This window comes from Palaemon carinicauda, chromosome 3, assembly GCF_036898095.1.
Source record: "Palaemon carinicauda isolate YSFRI2023 chromosome 3, ASM3689809v2, whole genome shotgun sequence".
NCBI classification, from domain to species: Eukaryota; Metazoa; Arthropoda; class Malacostraca; order Decapoda; family Palaemonidae; genus Palaemon; species Palaemon carinicauda.
This window is the reverse complement of record NC_090727.1, coordinates 172,564,886-172,579,772: the sequence shown is the minus strand read 5'-3', so window position 1 is coordinate 172,579,772 and position 14,887 is coordinate 172,564,886. Positions and strand designations below refer to the sequence as shown.

General features: G+C 34.0%; 2 protein-coding genes across 2 annotated transcripts; one reads left to right on the top strand and one right to left on the bottom strand.

Annotated features, from left to right (window-relative positions):
- Positions 1–660: 660 nt before the first annotated feature.
- Positions 661–2,604, top strand: LOC137638779 (cuticle protein AM1159-like). The gene is made up of 3 exons (XM_068371146.1): positions 661–801; positions 1,634–1,833; positions 2,257–2,604. Exons 1-3 carry the CDS (start codon positions 793–795, stop codon positions 2,426–2,428), a joined length of 381 nt encoding a protein of 126 aa, XP_068227247.1. The 5' UTR covers positions 661–792; the 3' UTR covers positions 2,429–2,604.
- Positions 2,605–7,082: 4,478 nt separating this feature from the next.
- LOC137638060 (cuticle protein AM1159-like) lies at positions 7,083–8,323 on the bottom strand. Its single transcript, XM_068370156.1, has 3 exons — positions 8,226–8,323; positions 7,664–7,860; positions 7,083–7,315 (listed from the first exon to the last, which is right to left on the bottom strand). Exons 1-3 carry the CDS (start codon positions 8,232–8,234, stop codon positions 7,141–7,143), a joined length of 381 nt encoding a protein of 126 aa, XP_068226257.1. The 5' UTR covers positions 8,235–8,323; the 3' UTR covers positions 7,083–7,140.
- Between the last annotated feature and the right edge of the window lie 6,564 nt (positions 8,324–14,887).

The window sequence follows — 14,887 nt, the reverse complement described above, 5'->3', positions numbered from 1 at the left end:
ATCCACCTTGTTTATAATATATAATAGGCCCTGAAAGGAAAAGTTACAAACTTCATTGGAGTTTTTGCTTTTGAAATTACTGACATCGAAGAACTCGCATCTCTCTCACACGCAAACGCACACATATATTTACATATAAATGTATATATATATATATATATATATATATATATATATATATATATATATACATATATATGTATATATATATATATATATATATATATATATATGTATATATATATATATATATATATAAATCTCTCTCTCTCTCTCTCTCTCTCTCTCTCTCTCTCTCTCTCTCTCTCTCTCTCTCTATATATATATATATATATATATATATATATATATATATATGCTTAATTTGTTATAACTACAATGACTTTTCAACATCAGTATTTCCTTTCAAATGTCACATAGTGCGAACAATTATCACTACAAATGCTAAATCCAAGAATTAACAATATCAAATGACATCCTACAAATTTTGAGTATAATTCTGTTCAATTCCATTAAAGCACTTCTTTAGCCCGTTCACCATCTATGAACTAGGTCACAGTTTTGTTCCAACCCCCAACCCGCACCCCCCAAAAAATGGTCTGACCTTGCTAATCCTCGTTGCTAAGGTAACCTAAGACGAAAAGGCAGAAAAGCCTGTCTTAGGGGAAGAATAACTGAGACTTATGGGAGTGAGGGGGGAGAGGAGGCGGCCCCCTCAATGTACGTATATATAGCAACCCCTGTATCTTGCATCGTCAGAACTTCTTGAAGACCTCAACTGAGAAAGTCATCATGAAAACTGTGAGTAAACCATTCAGTATGTGGATTTATAATAACGAGTTGCCAAGCAATTATTATTATTATTATAATTATTGTTATTATTATTATTATTATTATTATTATTATTATTATTATTATTATTATTATTATTAGCCAAACTACAAGCCTAGTTGGAAAAGCAGGATGCTACAATTCTAGGGGCTCTAACAGGAAAAGAAACCTATTGCAGAATGAGAATAGAGAAATAAGGAAAAAAATAAAAAAAATAGATTTAAATTATATTAAAATCAGTGAGAACGTTCTTAGTTTGATATCTACTTTTTTCTGTTTACTATGACATGTTTTTAACATTCATCTACGGAAGAAATTTTCAAGCCTCGTAGCTGCTGAGAGAAATAGAAAAGACAATTCAAATTCTTGAGTCGATATTTCCTTTCAATTGGTTCGTCTGTGCTTACTCTAAACATACAATTAAACTGTATGATTATCGATTTCCTGTTCAACAGTAATCATTTTCATAATCAGAACTCAAAAAGTTATGCAAAGAGTAGTAATGCATACATTATAACTATTTTAAAATCAGCTTTGATTTACAAATCTTTAATATTTTTTTATATTAATTGTCTTTTTATTGAACTTACTGTAAGTTTAGGTTTTCTTTCCCATAAACAATCATTTGAATCAATCATAAATAACATTGCACTAAAGATTCACATGTATAAGTCAATTTAGTCAAAATTCTAATTATTCATAGTAACATCCGTACATTTTAATTTAGTAACCTTTCTCGATTATTATTACTCCCTCTTGAACAAAGAATCCTTAATAGAAATCATTTCTCCTTTTCAAAAAGATCATCTTCGCCTCCGTGCTGTGCGTGGCCATGGCCGCTCCTCAGATCCTGCAGGATCCCGTAGCCATCACTCGGGACGACAGAGTCGACAATGCCGACGGCACCTTCAGCTACGTCTTCGAAGCCGACAACGGAATCTCCGCCCAAGCCAGTGGCGTCCAGGGATCTCAAGGACAGTCCAACATCGAAGGAGTTTACAGGTAAAAACCCACTGGGATCGGAGTTGTAACAGGTCTCCCGCATATCCAATCCTATCCTATATCCTTCGAGACATGGTTAACTCTATTCGGGGAAGGATAGCCGTGGTTGTTTTAAATACGTCCCTGTTACATACACGACATCTCTCGGGATATTCACTCCAAGGGATAGAACCGTATGATACTTCTACAAGTAAAATTCTCTGGTATATCACTCGCTGGAAATATCCCAAGTAGAAAGCTGCCAATGAGGAACTTCCATCAGAACGACATGGCTCTCTCACCCAAAAATAGATTTGTCCTATGTCAAAATCCCTGTTTTAGTCAACTCAGGTATCTAGGAACCTACATTATAATGAATTTATCGTGAAACACAAGCCTTATTTTTTTAAGGACATGAGAATTTACTGTGATTTTTCTTTCCAGTTACCCACTGAGTGATGGCAGCGGCTTCGTGGAGGTGAGGTACGTGGCTGACGAAAATGGCTTCCGTGCCGAGTCTCCCTTCCTGCCCACCCCCCACCCAACCCCCGCCCACGTCATTGAACTCCTCAGGATTGCAGAGGAACAGAGAGCTGCAGGAATCACCTTCGAATAATCGATATGGTACAGGACAGGAAGCCACTTTATCATAAAGTGAAATATTGATGCTGATTGTAACTGACATTTCCATCCATGTATGACAACATAATAGAAAAAAAAATGTATCCCTTTTCACCACTATGTTGGCTGTTTTTTATTAGAGACGCTCAATAAAATTTTGATTTATTATTACATAGATATTTAATTAAAAAACAATCATTAAAATTAGAACATATGAAAGAAAGACTATACTTCAGAATTTAAAACATTTCGAGGTCTATGAGAAAATGATTTAACGTATTTTGATAAAAGAAAAATCTCTTAAAAATAGGCCTCGTAACGTTATGGCTCATCGTAAGAGTAAGGAAACAGGCCGTCTGGAAAAAGTCTAATCATGACAACTCAGGACTTTCAAGTATTTGCAAAGAACAAAAATACAAGTTCCCATTTGAGGTAAAACTAATAAAGATAAAAAAGTATATGAAGAAATTTTCTTGTATTCAAAAGAGTTGAAATTCTACCAAAGTATGTTACATGATTTTCACCCTGGTGTTTATAGGATGCCCGACAAATTAAGCATTGATTTTTGGTGGTATTTTCTAATATGCTTTTAAGAATTATGAACAGCACTACAGACAATTACTATATTATTATTATTATTATTATTATTATTAGTAGTAGTAGTAGTAGTAGTAGTAGTAGTAGTAGTAGTAGTAGTAGTAGTAGTAGTAGTATCATTATTATTATCATCATCTTCAAGCCAAAATAAATCTTAACCAGTCAGTCAAGCATCCAAACAAGGAAAGAAACACTGACAAAACAGACAAAAACCCAGCAAAAATTAAAGTTATATAGAGGTTTCCTATAAGATATGATTATTCAGTCAATCAATTTTTAAATAAAACAATACTATGCATACTTTAACATTCATTTTAAAAAAGAAATGAATATCCCCTTCGTGCAAGAAACTAAAACTGTGCTGTAATGCAGTTTTGTGCCATGATCTTTGTCATAGAGTTTGATTCTTAAACATTATCACCCTATTTAAGTAGTAAACTTTATCTAATGCTGTTTAATACCTTGACTCCTGGTATTTGACAAGTACCCCGAGGCTAAGTTAAAAGTATTTTCCATAGACTGTCTCAGTGTGTCCGATAACAACCTTTTACGCGCTATTAAAACATTGCACAGAAACCTTCATATTCTAGAGTGCACATTGAAGGCGTTTCTTAAACGAGAAATTGACGCAAAATAATGTTATCGTTAAAGTTACGTTAATTATACACTCCCTATTCTTTCATTCGTTCATCCATTTATGGATATTCCAAAACATGTGAATCGACATTTTAACACAGGCAAGGAAACTCTTCAACAAACAATCACACACACACATATGTATAAATATAATATATATATATATATATATATATATATATATATATATATATATATATATATATATATATATATATATATATATGTGTGTGTGTGTGTGTGTGTGTGTGTGTGTATATATATATATATATATATATATATATATTTACATATATATATACATATATATATGTGTGTGTATATATATATATATATATATGTATATATATATATATATATATTTATATATACATATGTGCATGTGTGTAGGTACAGTATATATATATATATATATATATATATATATATATATATATATATATATATTATAATATAATACAATATAATATAATATATATGATATAAATCTTCTCTGCCCGAAAGTGCAACGTGATAGCATTTCTTGTTGTTGTTGTTGCAGATTGTCTGGCCCTAACGGTCAGGCACTAGCTTTGGCCCACTTGCAGCCTGTAGATGTATTAGGTTTGTAGGTGGTTTGGGATATGGGATAATCTGAGACTTTTATTTGTTGTTGGTTTTGGATGTGGGTCAAGGATAATTAGCAACTTTTATTCATTGTCAATTCAGCTTTCATTATTTTTTGAGGTGCCCCAGCCTCTTTAGGTGAAATGAAAAGGAAGAAAGTGACGGAGGGTGAAAGGCATCCACCCCAAAAGAGCCCACTGGCTCCTGTCGTTTAGTTGGAGAGAAACAGGTACAGCAGTAAGTCTCGATGAGTAGAAGAGCTCGGGAAGGAATTAGGAAATGTTCAGTTTAAAATATTGGTATAGGAGTAAAAAACTTCCTTGGTAGTGTAAGCTTAAATTTTTAGGATGAGCAATAGTATAGAGTTTCATCTTGAGTGGGAGGGAGCTGAAAAGGAAAAATTTGTTAGTTGGTATCCGTAGCATTGAAAGGGTGGAATAAACATTCATGTACCTGAAAATACTAAAACAAAAATTAGAAATACAATTTTGATTATGTGTTTTGGTCATTGAGACGTCTACGTGCTTATCAGATTTTAATGTTTGGCTGGGAGTAAGTCCTGAACTTTTTTTTAAAAGAGAGAAGAGAATTATAAGTGAAGAGAGCTAAAAAGAGGTTAAGTAGAGAATTACAAGACTGGGTTACTTTGGTTTCAAACTGGTGTAGCTGCGGAGAAAGGCAGAGAATGTATCAAAATTAGCAATGATGTGTTTAACGATTGCTGTCGCAGTTACAGGAATGTTAGAGTTGAATTCCTGTCTTAGTATGCTTGTTTCTAGACAATGAATCACGTAGTGTTGCAGAGGTTCATCTGTCAGTTGCTGACAGTAGTTGCAAGGTCTTCCCCGTCTCTTCTGTGCTGCTGGGTCCTCGTCGTTGTCTATGATGACTAGCCAGTTTCACAGATATCCCAGTCGCAGTCTGCAAATGATGACTACAACTTGGCGGGGAGTATTTCTTGCAAGAGGATACGGGATTAGGTTAGTTGTTTCGATATACCATTTGGCTGATCTGGAGCCGTCAAGGAAGGCTCACCTTCCTTTGCTTGTCTTTTGCAGGTTGCAAAAGGCTGTAATTTGATTCTTGAGGATTTTCAGTGAAAGTTGAAGTGTGATGCTGATTGACTGGCACATCAGGGCAGACTTGGCCAGGTGATTGGCCTCGTAATTGCCAGTGATTCCAGTGTGACTTGGAATCCAATTCAGGATGATCTGCCTGCTGTTGCTTTGGTGAGTTAAGGCTAGATACTGTATTGCTGTGATTAGGTAGATATTTTCAGTGGGTTGTTTGTTGCTGAGAGACAGGATGGCAATCGCCACTAGCTCGGTTTGCAGGGTGGAGGCATGGTTGGAAAGCCTCCAGTTTTCTCTGTAACCTGATGGAGAAATAACTGCAGCTGCTGCTGCAGGAATATCATAATCCAGTGATCCATTAGTATAGTAGATGTTAGGGCGGATGTGTTGTGTAGCACCTCAACTGAGTATAGTTTACTACAAGCTCTGTAAGTTTATTCCTAGTTACGGAATCTTCCATTTTTTCTGAAATTGTAATGGTTCTCTAAACATCTTTCGTAAATTTTCCCTTGCACCAATAGAATATTAAGCAATATTCCAATCCTACTTTTGGTAATGTTTCGTCCTTTATATTTCTATTGATTATGATTTTGTTAGTTTATCTTGATAGGAATATCGTAACTTAGTACTCTGATTTCACTTTCTTCCAAAATATCAATGTATATCATCATCCTTTTAATTTCATTTCGTGTCTAAATCTATTTCAATAATCTGGGAATATGGGTTATTTCAAACTTGGCTCCAAAAGACAGCTGAATATAAATGACTGAATCATTTCATTGAAAAAAAATTCTTTGGATTTCTTATTCAACCTTCATAGGTTGTATCTTTATTTTACTTCATTATCAAAAGATAAATAATTTTCAATTGGACTGACATGTTATGCAGACAAGACCTGTCTCATCACAGTTCTTCAATAAATGCCTGTAACTGTTAAGTTATACTGTAAGGTAACATGAAATTGATTTAATCAAAGTTGTGACTAATATCAAAGTTACTGTGGGTAAATCATTACATGAAAATACATTGTAATTATAAGCACATCAAAACAGCCTTAAATAATGTTGTGAGAAGCAAGATTATTTCCTAGGATTGATGTAATCCGACGCAGTTCGTTAAAGAAACATTTTCACGCCATTCTTGGGTCGATGTCCTGAGATCTGACCGTGAAGTCTATGACAGACCCTTTTCCTCCTAATTAAATCTTGTTGAAGGAATATTCAAATTATTCATTAAAAATGTAAACAGTTTTCGTTGAAACGATTCATTGGCATCCTTTCCCTTTGCATTTCAAGATGTTTCTACTACTTACTATTTGCTATTCTTTCAATTCTTTTATAACAAACTTCAACAGAAACTGAAGTGAAACAGTATGGCTCAATTTCTAGGTATCTCCTTCAACCTAAATGTTTCAATATAATTTCGAGATAATATTCAATGCGTCATTTCTCAAAAGTTTCATAAAGACAGAATTTTGATAGCAGCAAAACAAGAAATTACGAGGAATTTTATTAATTTTCCCTCCATAACAGCAAATTACCAGTTATCATACCTCGTGGAATTTAAATTGTGGTATCCCACTTCTATGTAAAGACTTGTTTCAATTTTAGATCATTTATTGTCACTTATAAGTAATTTTCCTCCGAATGGACATTTCAAAAGAAGTCCTTACACCCAGATGGCAACCTTCTTTTTTAAATCTATCATGATATATTATTGACAACAAAATGGCCACCAACTTTTCAATATACTCGTAGTTCTTATGCTATGAAGGATTTATTTTCAGCATCACGAATTACTTCTCGAAGGTGATTCCTGCAGCTCTCTGTTCCTCTGCAATCCTGAGGAGTTCAATGACGTGGGCGGGGGTTGGGTGGGGAGTGGGCAGGAAGGGAGACTCGGCGCGGAAGCCATTTTCGTCAGCCACGTACCTCACCTCCACGAAGCCGCTGCCATCACTCAGTGGGTAACTGGAAAGAAAACGTTAAGTTTAACTCTGTTTCCTTTTATCATATGCTGAAGAAACTCTATCTCGAAAGAACTAAGATATATATTATCAAAATTGATGAAATGTGGAATTGATTAATGCAAGTTATCCTTTACCTGTTTACATTACCTGAGAATTTGAAAAAAGAAATATATTTCAGAGATACAGTAGTACTTGTTAAGAGCTTCCTAGACCCCATTTTCATAGATTTGACAATTTTTATTAAAATCCAACATCATTTCCTTTGAAAATCAACAGTGCTAAATATTGTGTCAGTTGGCTACACAGTTGGCTTTTAGCTACAGATATTGCACAGTAAGGAAAGACCTACCTGTAAGATCCTTCAATGTTAGACTGTCCCTGAGACCCTTGGACTCCTGCAGCCTGAGCTGCAATGCCGTTGTCGGCCTCGAAGACGTAGCTGAAGGTTCCGTCGCCGTTGTCAACGCGTTCGTCGCGAGTGATTGCGATCGGATCCTGGAATTGCGGGGCAGCCAAAGCCACGCTGACGATGCAAGCGAAGATGATCTAAAGGGGAAGGAAAATGAGAAGTGTCTAATAAGTGACGCAACGAGTTATCAAAAGAAATGGAAATAATCAGACGAAAAGGAATATCCTTTTTAAATTTTATTAGATTAAGACATGTCAACTTGGAGAGCCCATGCCCTCAGAGTTTCTAATATCAAATTCTATTTTCATTATTTGAGTCAATCTAAAAATTTGGTTCTCCTGAACTTCAGATTTTAGGGATCTAATCGCTCTAAAAGACACAAAGCTCTTCAAGGCTCTCCATCATCCTTATGATTATCCCTCCTGAGACATTATTAATCAAGAAGCAAAAGGCTGACCAAAAGACTTTGAAATATATTGTTCAGACATTTGCTGTCACTCACAGTCTTCATTATGATGTTGATGGCAGGAGGATTCACCGAGAACTGGTGATGGTGAAACCGAGTCTCTTCTTTTTATACCCGAGACCAGAGGGACCTCTACCCAGGATCCCTTATATCAATGCCCTCCACGCTTTTGCATTTTCTTTGCTTTTTTTCGCGTTGAAGGATGACAAGGACACACTTTTTCTTTTCTTTCTTTTAATCCGATATAGAATAACTGTTAAAGGCATAGTGGTATTCTCATATTTTCTTTTCGAGATTATTGATGTCCAAGAAACTTTACTTTCTACATTTTGGTTTAAAAGACATATGGAAAATGGGGTCCTTGCTAGTCCTAAAGTTTGGCCTTGTGATAAGTGTATAATTCCTACTGTTAGCAGATTTCCCTCTCTTACTCCTGATTCAGTTATATTTCTTTAATTCTGCTTTGATGGAAAAAAAAATATATATTGATCCTAACGAGAAATATTTTTGTTTAAGTTCACGACATACATTGGGAATTATTTTAAGTTTTAGAACAATTGGCTTATTCAGCAATGAAAATAATCTATTATTATTCACTGACACTTTCATTCATTTTTACTTAACAATAACCTGTGGTATCAACTACTGATCAATTTCACCTATACGTTTTTGAATCTACTGCGTTATTTATAAATTAAACTTGATGTCTTTTATTTTTATCTTATGGTGATTTTTCTAAACTATTTTTCCATTTATTCACAAAGATATATATATATATATACTGTATATATATATATATATATATATATATATATATATATATATATATATATATATATATATATATATAAATAATTTTTACTGGCCTTCTAATCAAGTTGGAACTTTTAAGCTTGTAGGAAAGTTACAAATTATCTAATGATAACAACAACAACAACAATAATAATAATAATAATAATAATAATAATAATAATAGTAATAAATATGACGTTAAACAACAAAGACTAGCATGATATACTTAAATTACAACCTTATGTTTTGGGCTCCAGTGAATTTTCAGCTGCTGTTGACCTTTGATATATAACATTTGCCATCTCTAAGACATCAATTTTGAATATCTTACATGAAGTACGATTAAGTTTATGACGACAAAATAATCACTGATTTAATTCAGAAAGCTACATATAAGCCTGTGCATACAAACGCAAGCATGCATCTGTATGTATGTATATACAGTATATATATATATATATATATATATATATATATATATATATATATATATATATATGAATGTACATACACACACACACACACACACACTCACATATATATATATATATATATATATATATATATATATACATATATATATATAAATATATTTATATATATATATATATATATATATATATATATATATATATATATACAGTGTGTATATATATGTATATGTATATATATATATATATATATATATATATATATATATATATATGTACATATATATATAGGGTGTGAAATTAGTGGTATTAGAAGGTGTAATATCTTCAATATGATGGAGTCTCATCCTTTTGGGTGGCATTGTACTTCTGATCATGACTAAACACTCAACTCCCACTTGTGGCTCAAAGAAGCTGCTTGAGCAACGGCGATCACACCCCGGAAACCATCTCGGTTAATGGGATAGGCTAGTGTGGGTAAGTGTGGGGATAGCATTCTTGTATCACCCTCTCTGATGAAACTCTACCCCCTTGGAAATAGTTCAACAAGAAGGCTGTTACGAATCACTAGCAACGAATCCGATGTAAAAGTTCAAGAAAATCTGCTTATGGAATCTCAAAGAACTCACAGATGGTCCTTAGTCTCGAGCAGCTTTTAAGTGAGAGAAGAGTAAAAAGAACCATACGGCCAGTAAATAAAAATAAGTTTATAAACACAAACAGTAATCTTAACATTGGAAGTTGGACTGTCTGAATATTTTGAACCAGGATGCCAAAATATAGCAGCTTTTGACAGTTTATGTAAAATATGGCCTGGATATGTGTGCACTCGCCGAAACGAGACTAATTTCACTCGAAAAGAGAGCATTATATGGGTGAAAGCAGTTGCTACGTTCTGGTAGAGAGGATGGCACTCACTAAGGACTGCTTTTGAACAAACAAGCTAGCCAAGCAGTAGAGAAATGGAAACCAGTGGGTGAAAGAATTTTTGTATGCAAAGCTTAAATCTAGTCATGGACGTATGACAATTATAGAATGCTATGCCCCTACTGATGAAGCAAGTACCAAATAAAGGAGAGCTTTTTCCAATAAATTTCAGGTGGTTAACAAGGTGCCAAATTGGGATATTCTTCTTCATATGAGGAGCATGAATGCAAAACTATGTAATGATAATGATGGTTTTAGTGAGTGCATGGGTGTCCATGGTGTAGGGGAAATGAATGATTTGCCAGTTGTTATTTTGCTAATAAATTGATTATCAGCACCATATTGTTTGAACACAGAGATATACAAAAGTACACTTGGACACCCCATTTTGAAAAATAAGGCATCTGTAAAAACTCACTACTGGATAACAGATTTCGGCAGGAAACTGATATAGTAAGCGACCACCAGCCTGTTGTCTCAAAACTTAGACATAAGTTGAAAACTAGGAACGATAATGTAAACCTACCTCCCAAATATAACATTGAAAAGCTAAGACAACAAAGCAGTGAAAACGATGATTAAGTTATAGAGTGCAAAAACACATTTACAGTTATTGAGACGTTAAATGTGAACATATGGTAGATAGAGAATGTGTTGGGTGTTATACCAAAAAATATAATGACAATTTTGGAAAAATGTATGATACCACGTGTCCTATAAAGAGCAAAAAACTAGTTGTACACGAAAATGTTAGATTGTATAATAGTGAGCTATTAAAGGCAAAAAGACATAGACGTAAGATGGAAGGTAGATGGAAAAGAGCCAAATCCTCACAAGCCAGAAATCTATATAATAAGGCCAGAAATGACCATAACATCCTGTTAGAAAAAAAAACAAAAAGAAAATTCTACAACGGCGAAAGTAAAAAACTAAGAACATGAGGGAGTTTCACAAAAACCTAGATGATTTGATGGGTTAAAAGAAAAATTATGTCTTGCCTGAAAATGTCTGTGCAGAGAAATTTGCTATATTCTTCAATGAAAAAGTAGATAAAATTTATAGAGGTTTCCCCTAAAATCAGTTAGAAGGACAGTCCGTTATGCCAGTGAAGGAGAGTAGGAAGTTGAGAAATTTAAGGAAATAAATATGCGTGACTTGTTAAAGGTTATGAGAGAGATGAAGTATACATATGTGGAAACGACCCTTTCCCAAATAGTTCAATAAGTGAAGCTCCAAACAAGCAAGTTGTATATAATATTTACCTAAATATAATTAACCTAAGTATATCATAATCCAGTTTTCCTAGCTTTGAAAAAACTTCATTGATAAAACCAATATACAAAGGAAAAGGTGATGTAAACGAACTAAATTCATATAGGCCCATTTCAAATTTATCCTACATGTCGAAGTTTATTGAAAAAATCATAAGTGAGAAATTATGGGCGCATATTGATGACTTAGAGGTATTCCCAGAAAATCAATCGGCCTACAGAGCTAATCACTCTATAGAAACTACTTTATGCTCAATAATGAATGATATGATAGGTCTCCTTGATGAGAGAAAGTGTGGAATTTTGATTATGTTAGATCTTCGTGCTGCCTTCGATACTGTTGCGCACGAGTACTTACTAGACGACCTAAAGTCCATTGGAGTGACTGAGGAAGCACTGGAATATTTGCGAAGCTACTTAACGAACAAGAAGACTATTGTAGAAGTTTCTGGAAACCGATCTAGTAAGAGAATTCTTATGAAAGGTGTACCACAGGGTAGTGTTCTGGGCACTATCTTGTTCAACATATATACTATCGAGCTATCACATATCTTGAAAAAACAAAAAGTGGGCTTTAAACTATATGCAGATGATAGTCAGTTCTATCTTTCAATTTCAGTAACACAAGATACAAAGAACAAAATTGATGAGATAATGACTGAAATAAAAACATGGATTCAGAGGAAAAAGCTTAAATTAAATGATGATAAAACAGAAAGTATGTTTTTTGGCTCAAAGGTGGCTTTGAAGAATTACCAGTTATTTCAAAGTATAAAAATTGGTGACGCTGATGTTAGGATTGTGCTTGTTGTGAAAAATTTAGGTGTACTGATAGATTGTAATTTGTCAATGAGGGATCAAATAGTGAATACAGTGAAAGTGTGTAACTATCACCTGAAAAACACAACATTAGAAAATATTTAACAGAGGGCAGTACAAAAATCTTAGTGATGAGTCACGTAATATCAAGGCTTGATTATTGCAATTCTCTGTACTATAAATTGCCCAATACACTACTAAGAAAGCTTCAAAATGTGCAAAACTGGGCGGCTAGACTGATGAAAAGGCATTAAATTCCGGGAGAGAATAACTCCTGCACTGATCGATCTACATTGGTTACCTGTTATGGCTTGAATTGAATTCAAAATTTGTTTATTGACTCACAAGGCACTTACAAGTGATAAGCCTACATCTTCGTGATTGCTTGGTCCCCTACCCTCAAGCTACCAGCGCTGCTTTAAGAGTTAGACATGCTGATGACCCATATAGACTATTCGAAATTAGTGTGAATCATGCAATAAGAGGATGAACTTTTTGTTATGCTGCACCAAGACTTCAACGACCTTCCCCTTGATGTCAAGAATAGCAAAAATGTGGCAGCTTTCAAGAAAAACCTGAAGACTTATCTATTTGGAAAGTATTATAATAGTGATCAGAAAACTATTAAGCCTGAATACAAATGCTAGCGAATAACTGAAAAGATACAGAGCAAAATATAAACTGAAAATAAATTATTTTCACACATCAAGGCCCGCCTGAACAGTCTCTTAGTGTCTGATGGAGGGCGAGAAATAAATGATGACGAAATATAAAAGACAAAGATGTAAAATGTCTTTGAAAAAAAGGTTGAAGAAATATTTCAGGAATCTGCCAATATCAAAATTGGACAGGGAAATGGAGTAATACGAAAGAAGTGGATGAGGTATGAACCATGGAAACTGATAGAAAAAAAGAAGAATAGCAAAATTTAACTTTGAATCAATATAGGAAACAACCCACACCTGACTTTATTAAGAACTGAAAATATTACCCTTGATAGTAAAGTAAAGAGATGTAGTAGAAGAGACAGAAGAAGGTTCATAGATTCTACTACAGATAAGACAGAACATAATCGAAATAGACGAGATGGAAGAAGTATAAGGTATGCATATGAGGGCATTCAAGAAATCCCTGGAAAGAAGATGAACAGAGGTGAGTTACCGTTCAGGATTAAGAGTAGAAATCTTCCAACGAAGGAATCTGAAATTAGAGCTTGATGGGATGGAAAGAACATTTTGAACAGACACTAAATATGCTACTCCTACTAAAAGAAAAAGACATCCTTGAGGCCGAACATGATCATCCTATAGATGTAAGTGACATTATATTGACAGCGGTCGTTTTGGCAATCAAACGACTAAGAATATAAGTCACCAGGAATGGATGGCTTTGGACCTGAATTGTTGAAGACTGAAGAGATCCAAACACCCATTGTGTTCAATGAACTATTCAATCATAGAGGGCTATATAAAGTCGCGCCTTTTGAATGGAAAACGAAGGATTATTGGTACATTACCCAAGAAAGGAGATTTGAAAGATTATGGGAATTGGTGAGGGATCACATTGTCACCAGTAGGTATGATGGATTTTTTCAAGCTATTATTGAATAGAATAGAATCTGTAATAGATGGAATACTTTGAAAAGATCATGCAGGTTTCATATAAGGTAGAGAATGGGACGATAAGAAAATTTATTCTACAACATATAGCTCAAAAGTGTAATAAACCAAAATCACTTCTTGTTTAATACTTTGTCTATTTTGAGAAAGCTTTTGATAGTATTTCACGTAAAATGTTTTAAAAAGATCCTGAGGCTATGTGAAATACCAGAAAAGATTTTAAACATCATATATAATGGATAAGCATGGTAGAACTTGTAGTAGGGTAAGGGTTGATGGTATTCACAATAATGCAAGTAAAGTCAAGACTGGAGTAGTACAAGGCAAAATACTGTCTCCTCTACCGTCTATTATGATGATTGATTATGTTATAAAAAAGGTAATGCAAGGAATGACTAATGACAATCAATGGAAAGAGAACAGGGAGATTATGTGATCTTGAATACGCAGATGATATAGTTCTAATTGCCTCTACAATGGATGAAATGCAGGAAATTATTAACAGGTTAGCACTGGAGGGAAAAGAGGCTGGATCGGTTATCAACGAGAGAAAGATTGAGGTCATTCAGATTCGGGGTGGTGATCAGCAGAACTGTTTTATGAGTGGAGTTATATTACCCAACTCAAAATAATTCAAATATTTAGGAACCATCATTACTACCTACAGACTTCAATAAATGAGCGAATCAATATATTGGTGTGGTTCTACATTGCAATTACTGTATAACATTATAATAGTCCTAAAGGGTGTTGTTAAAAACAATTATTTTCTATGATCGATGAAATCCGCCATTATTCTTTGAAGAAGAATCCTTTCCACTCCTGTTTTCATTCGATGT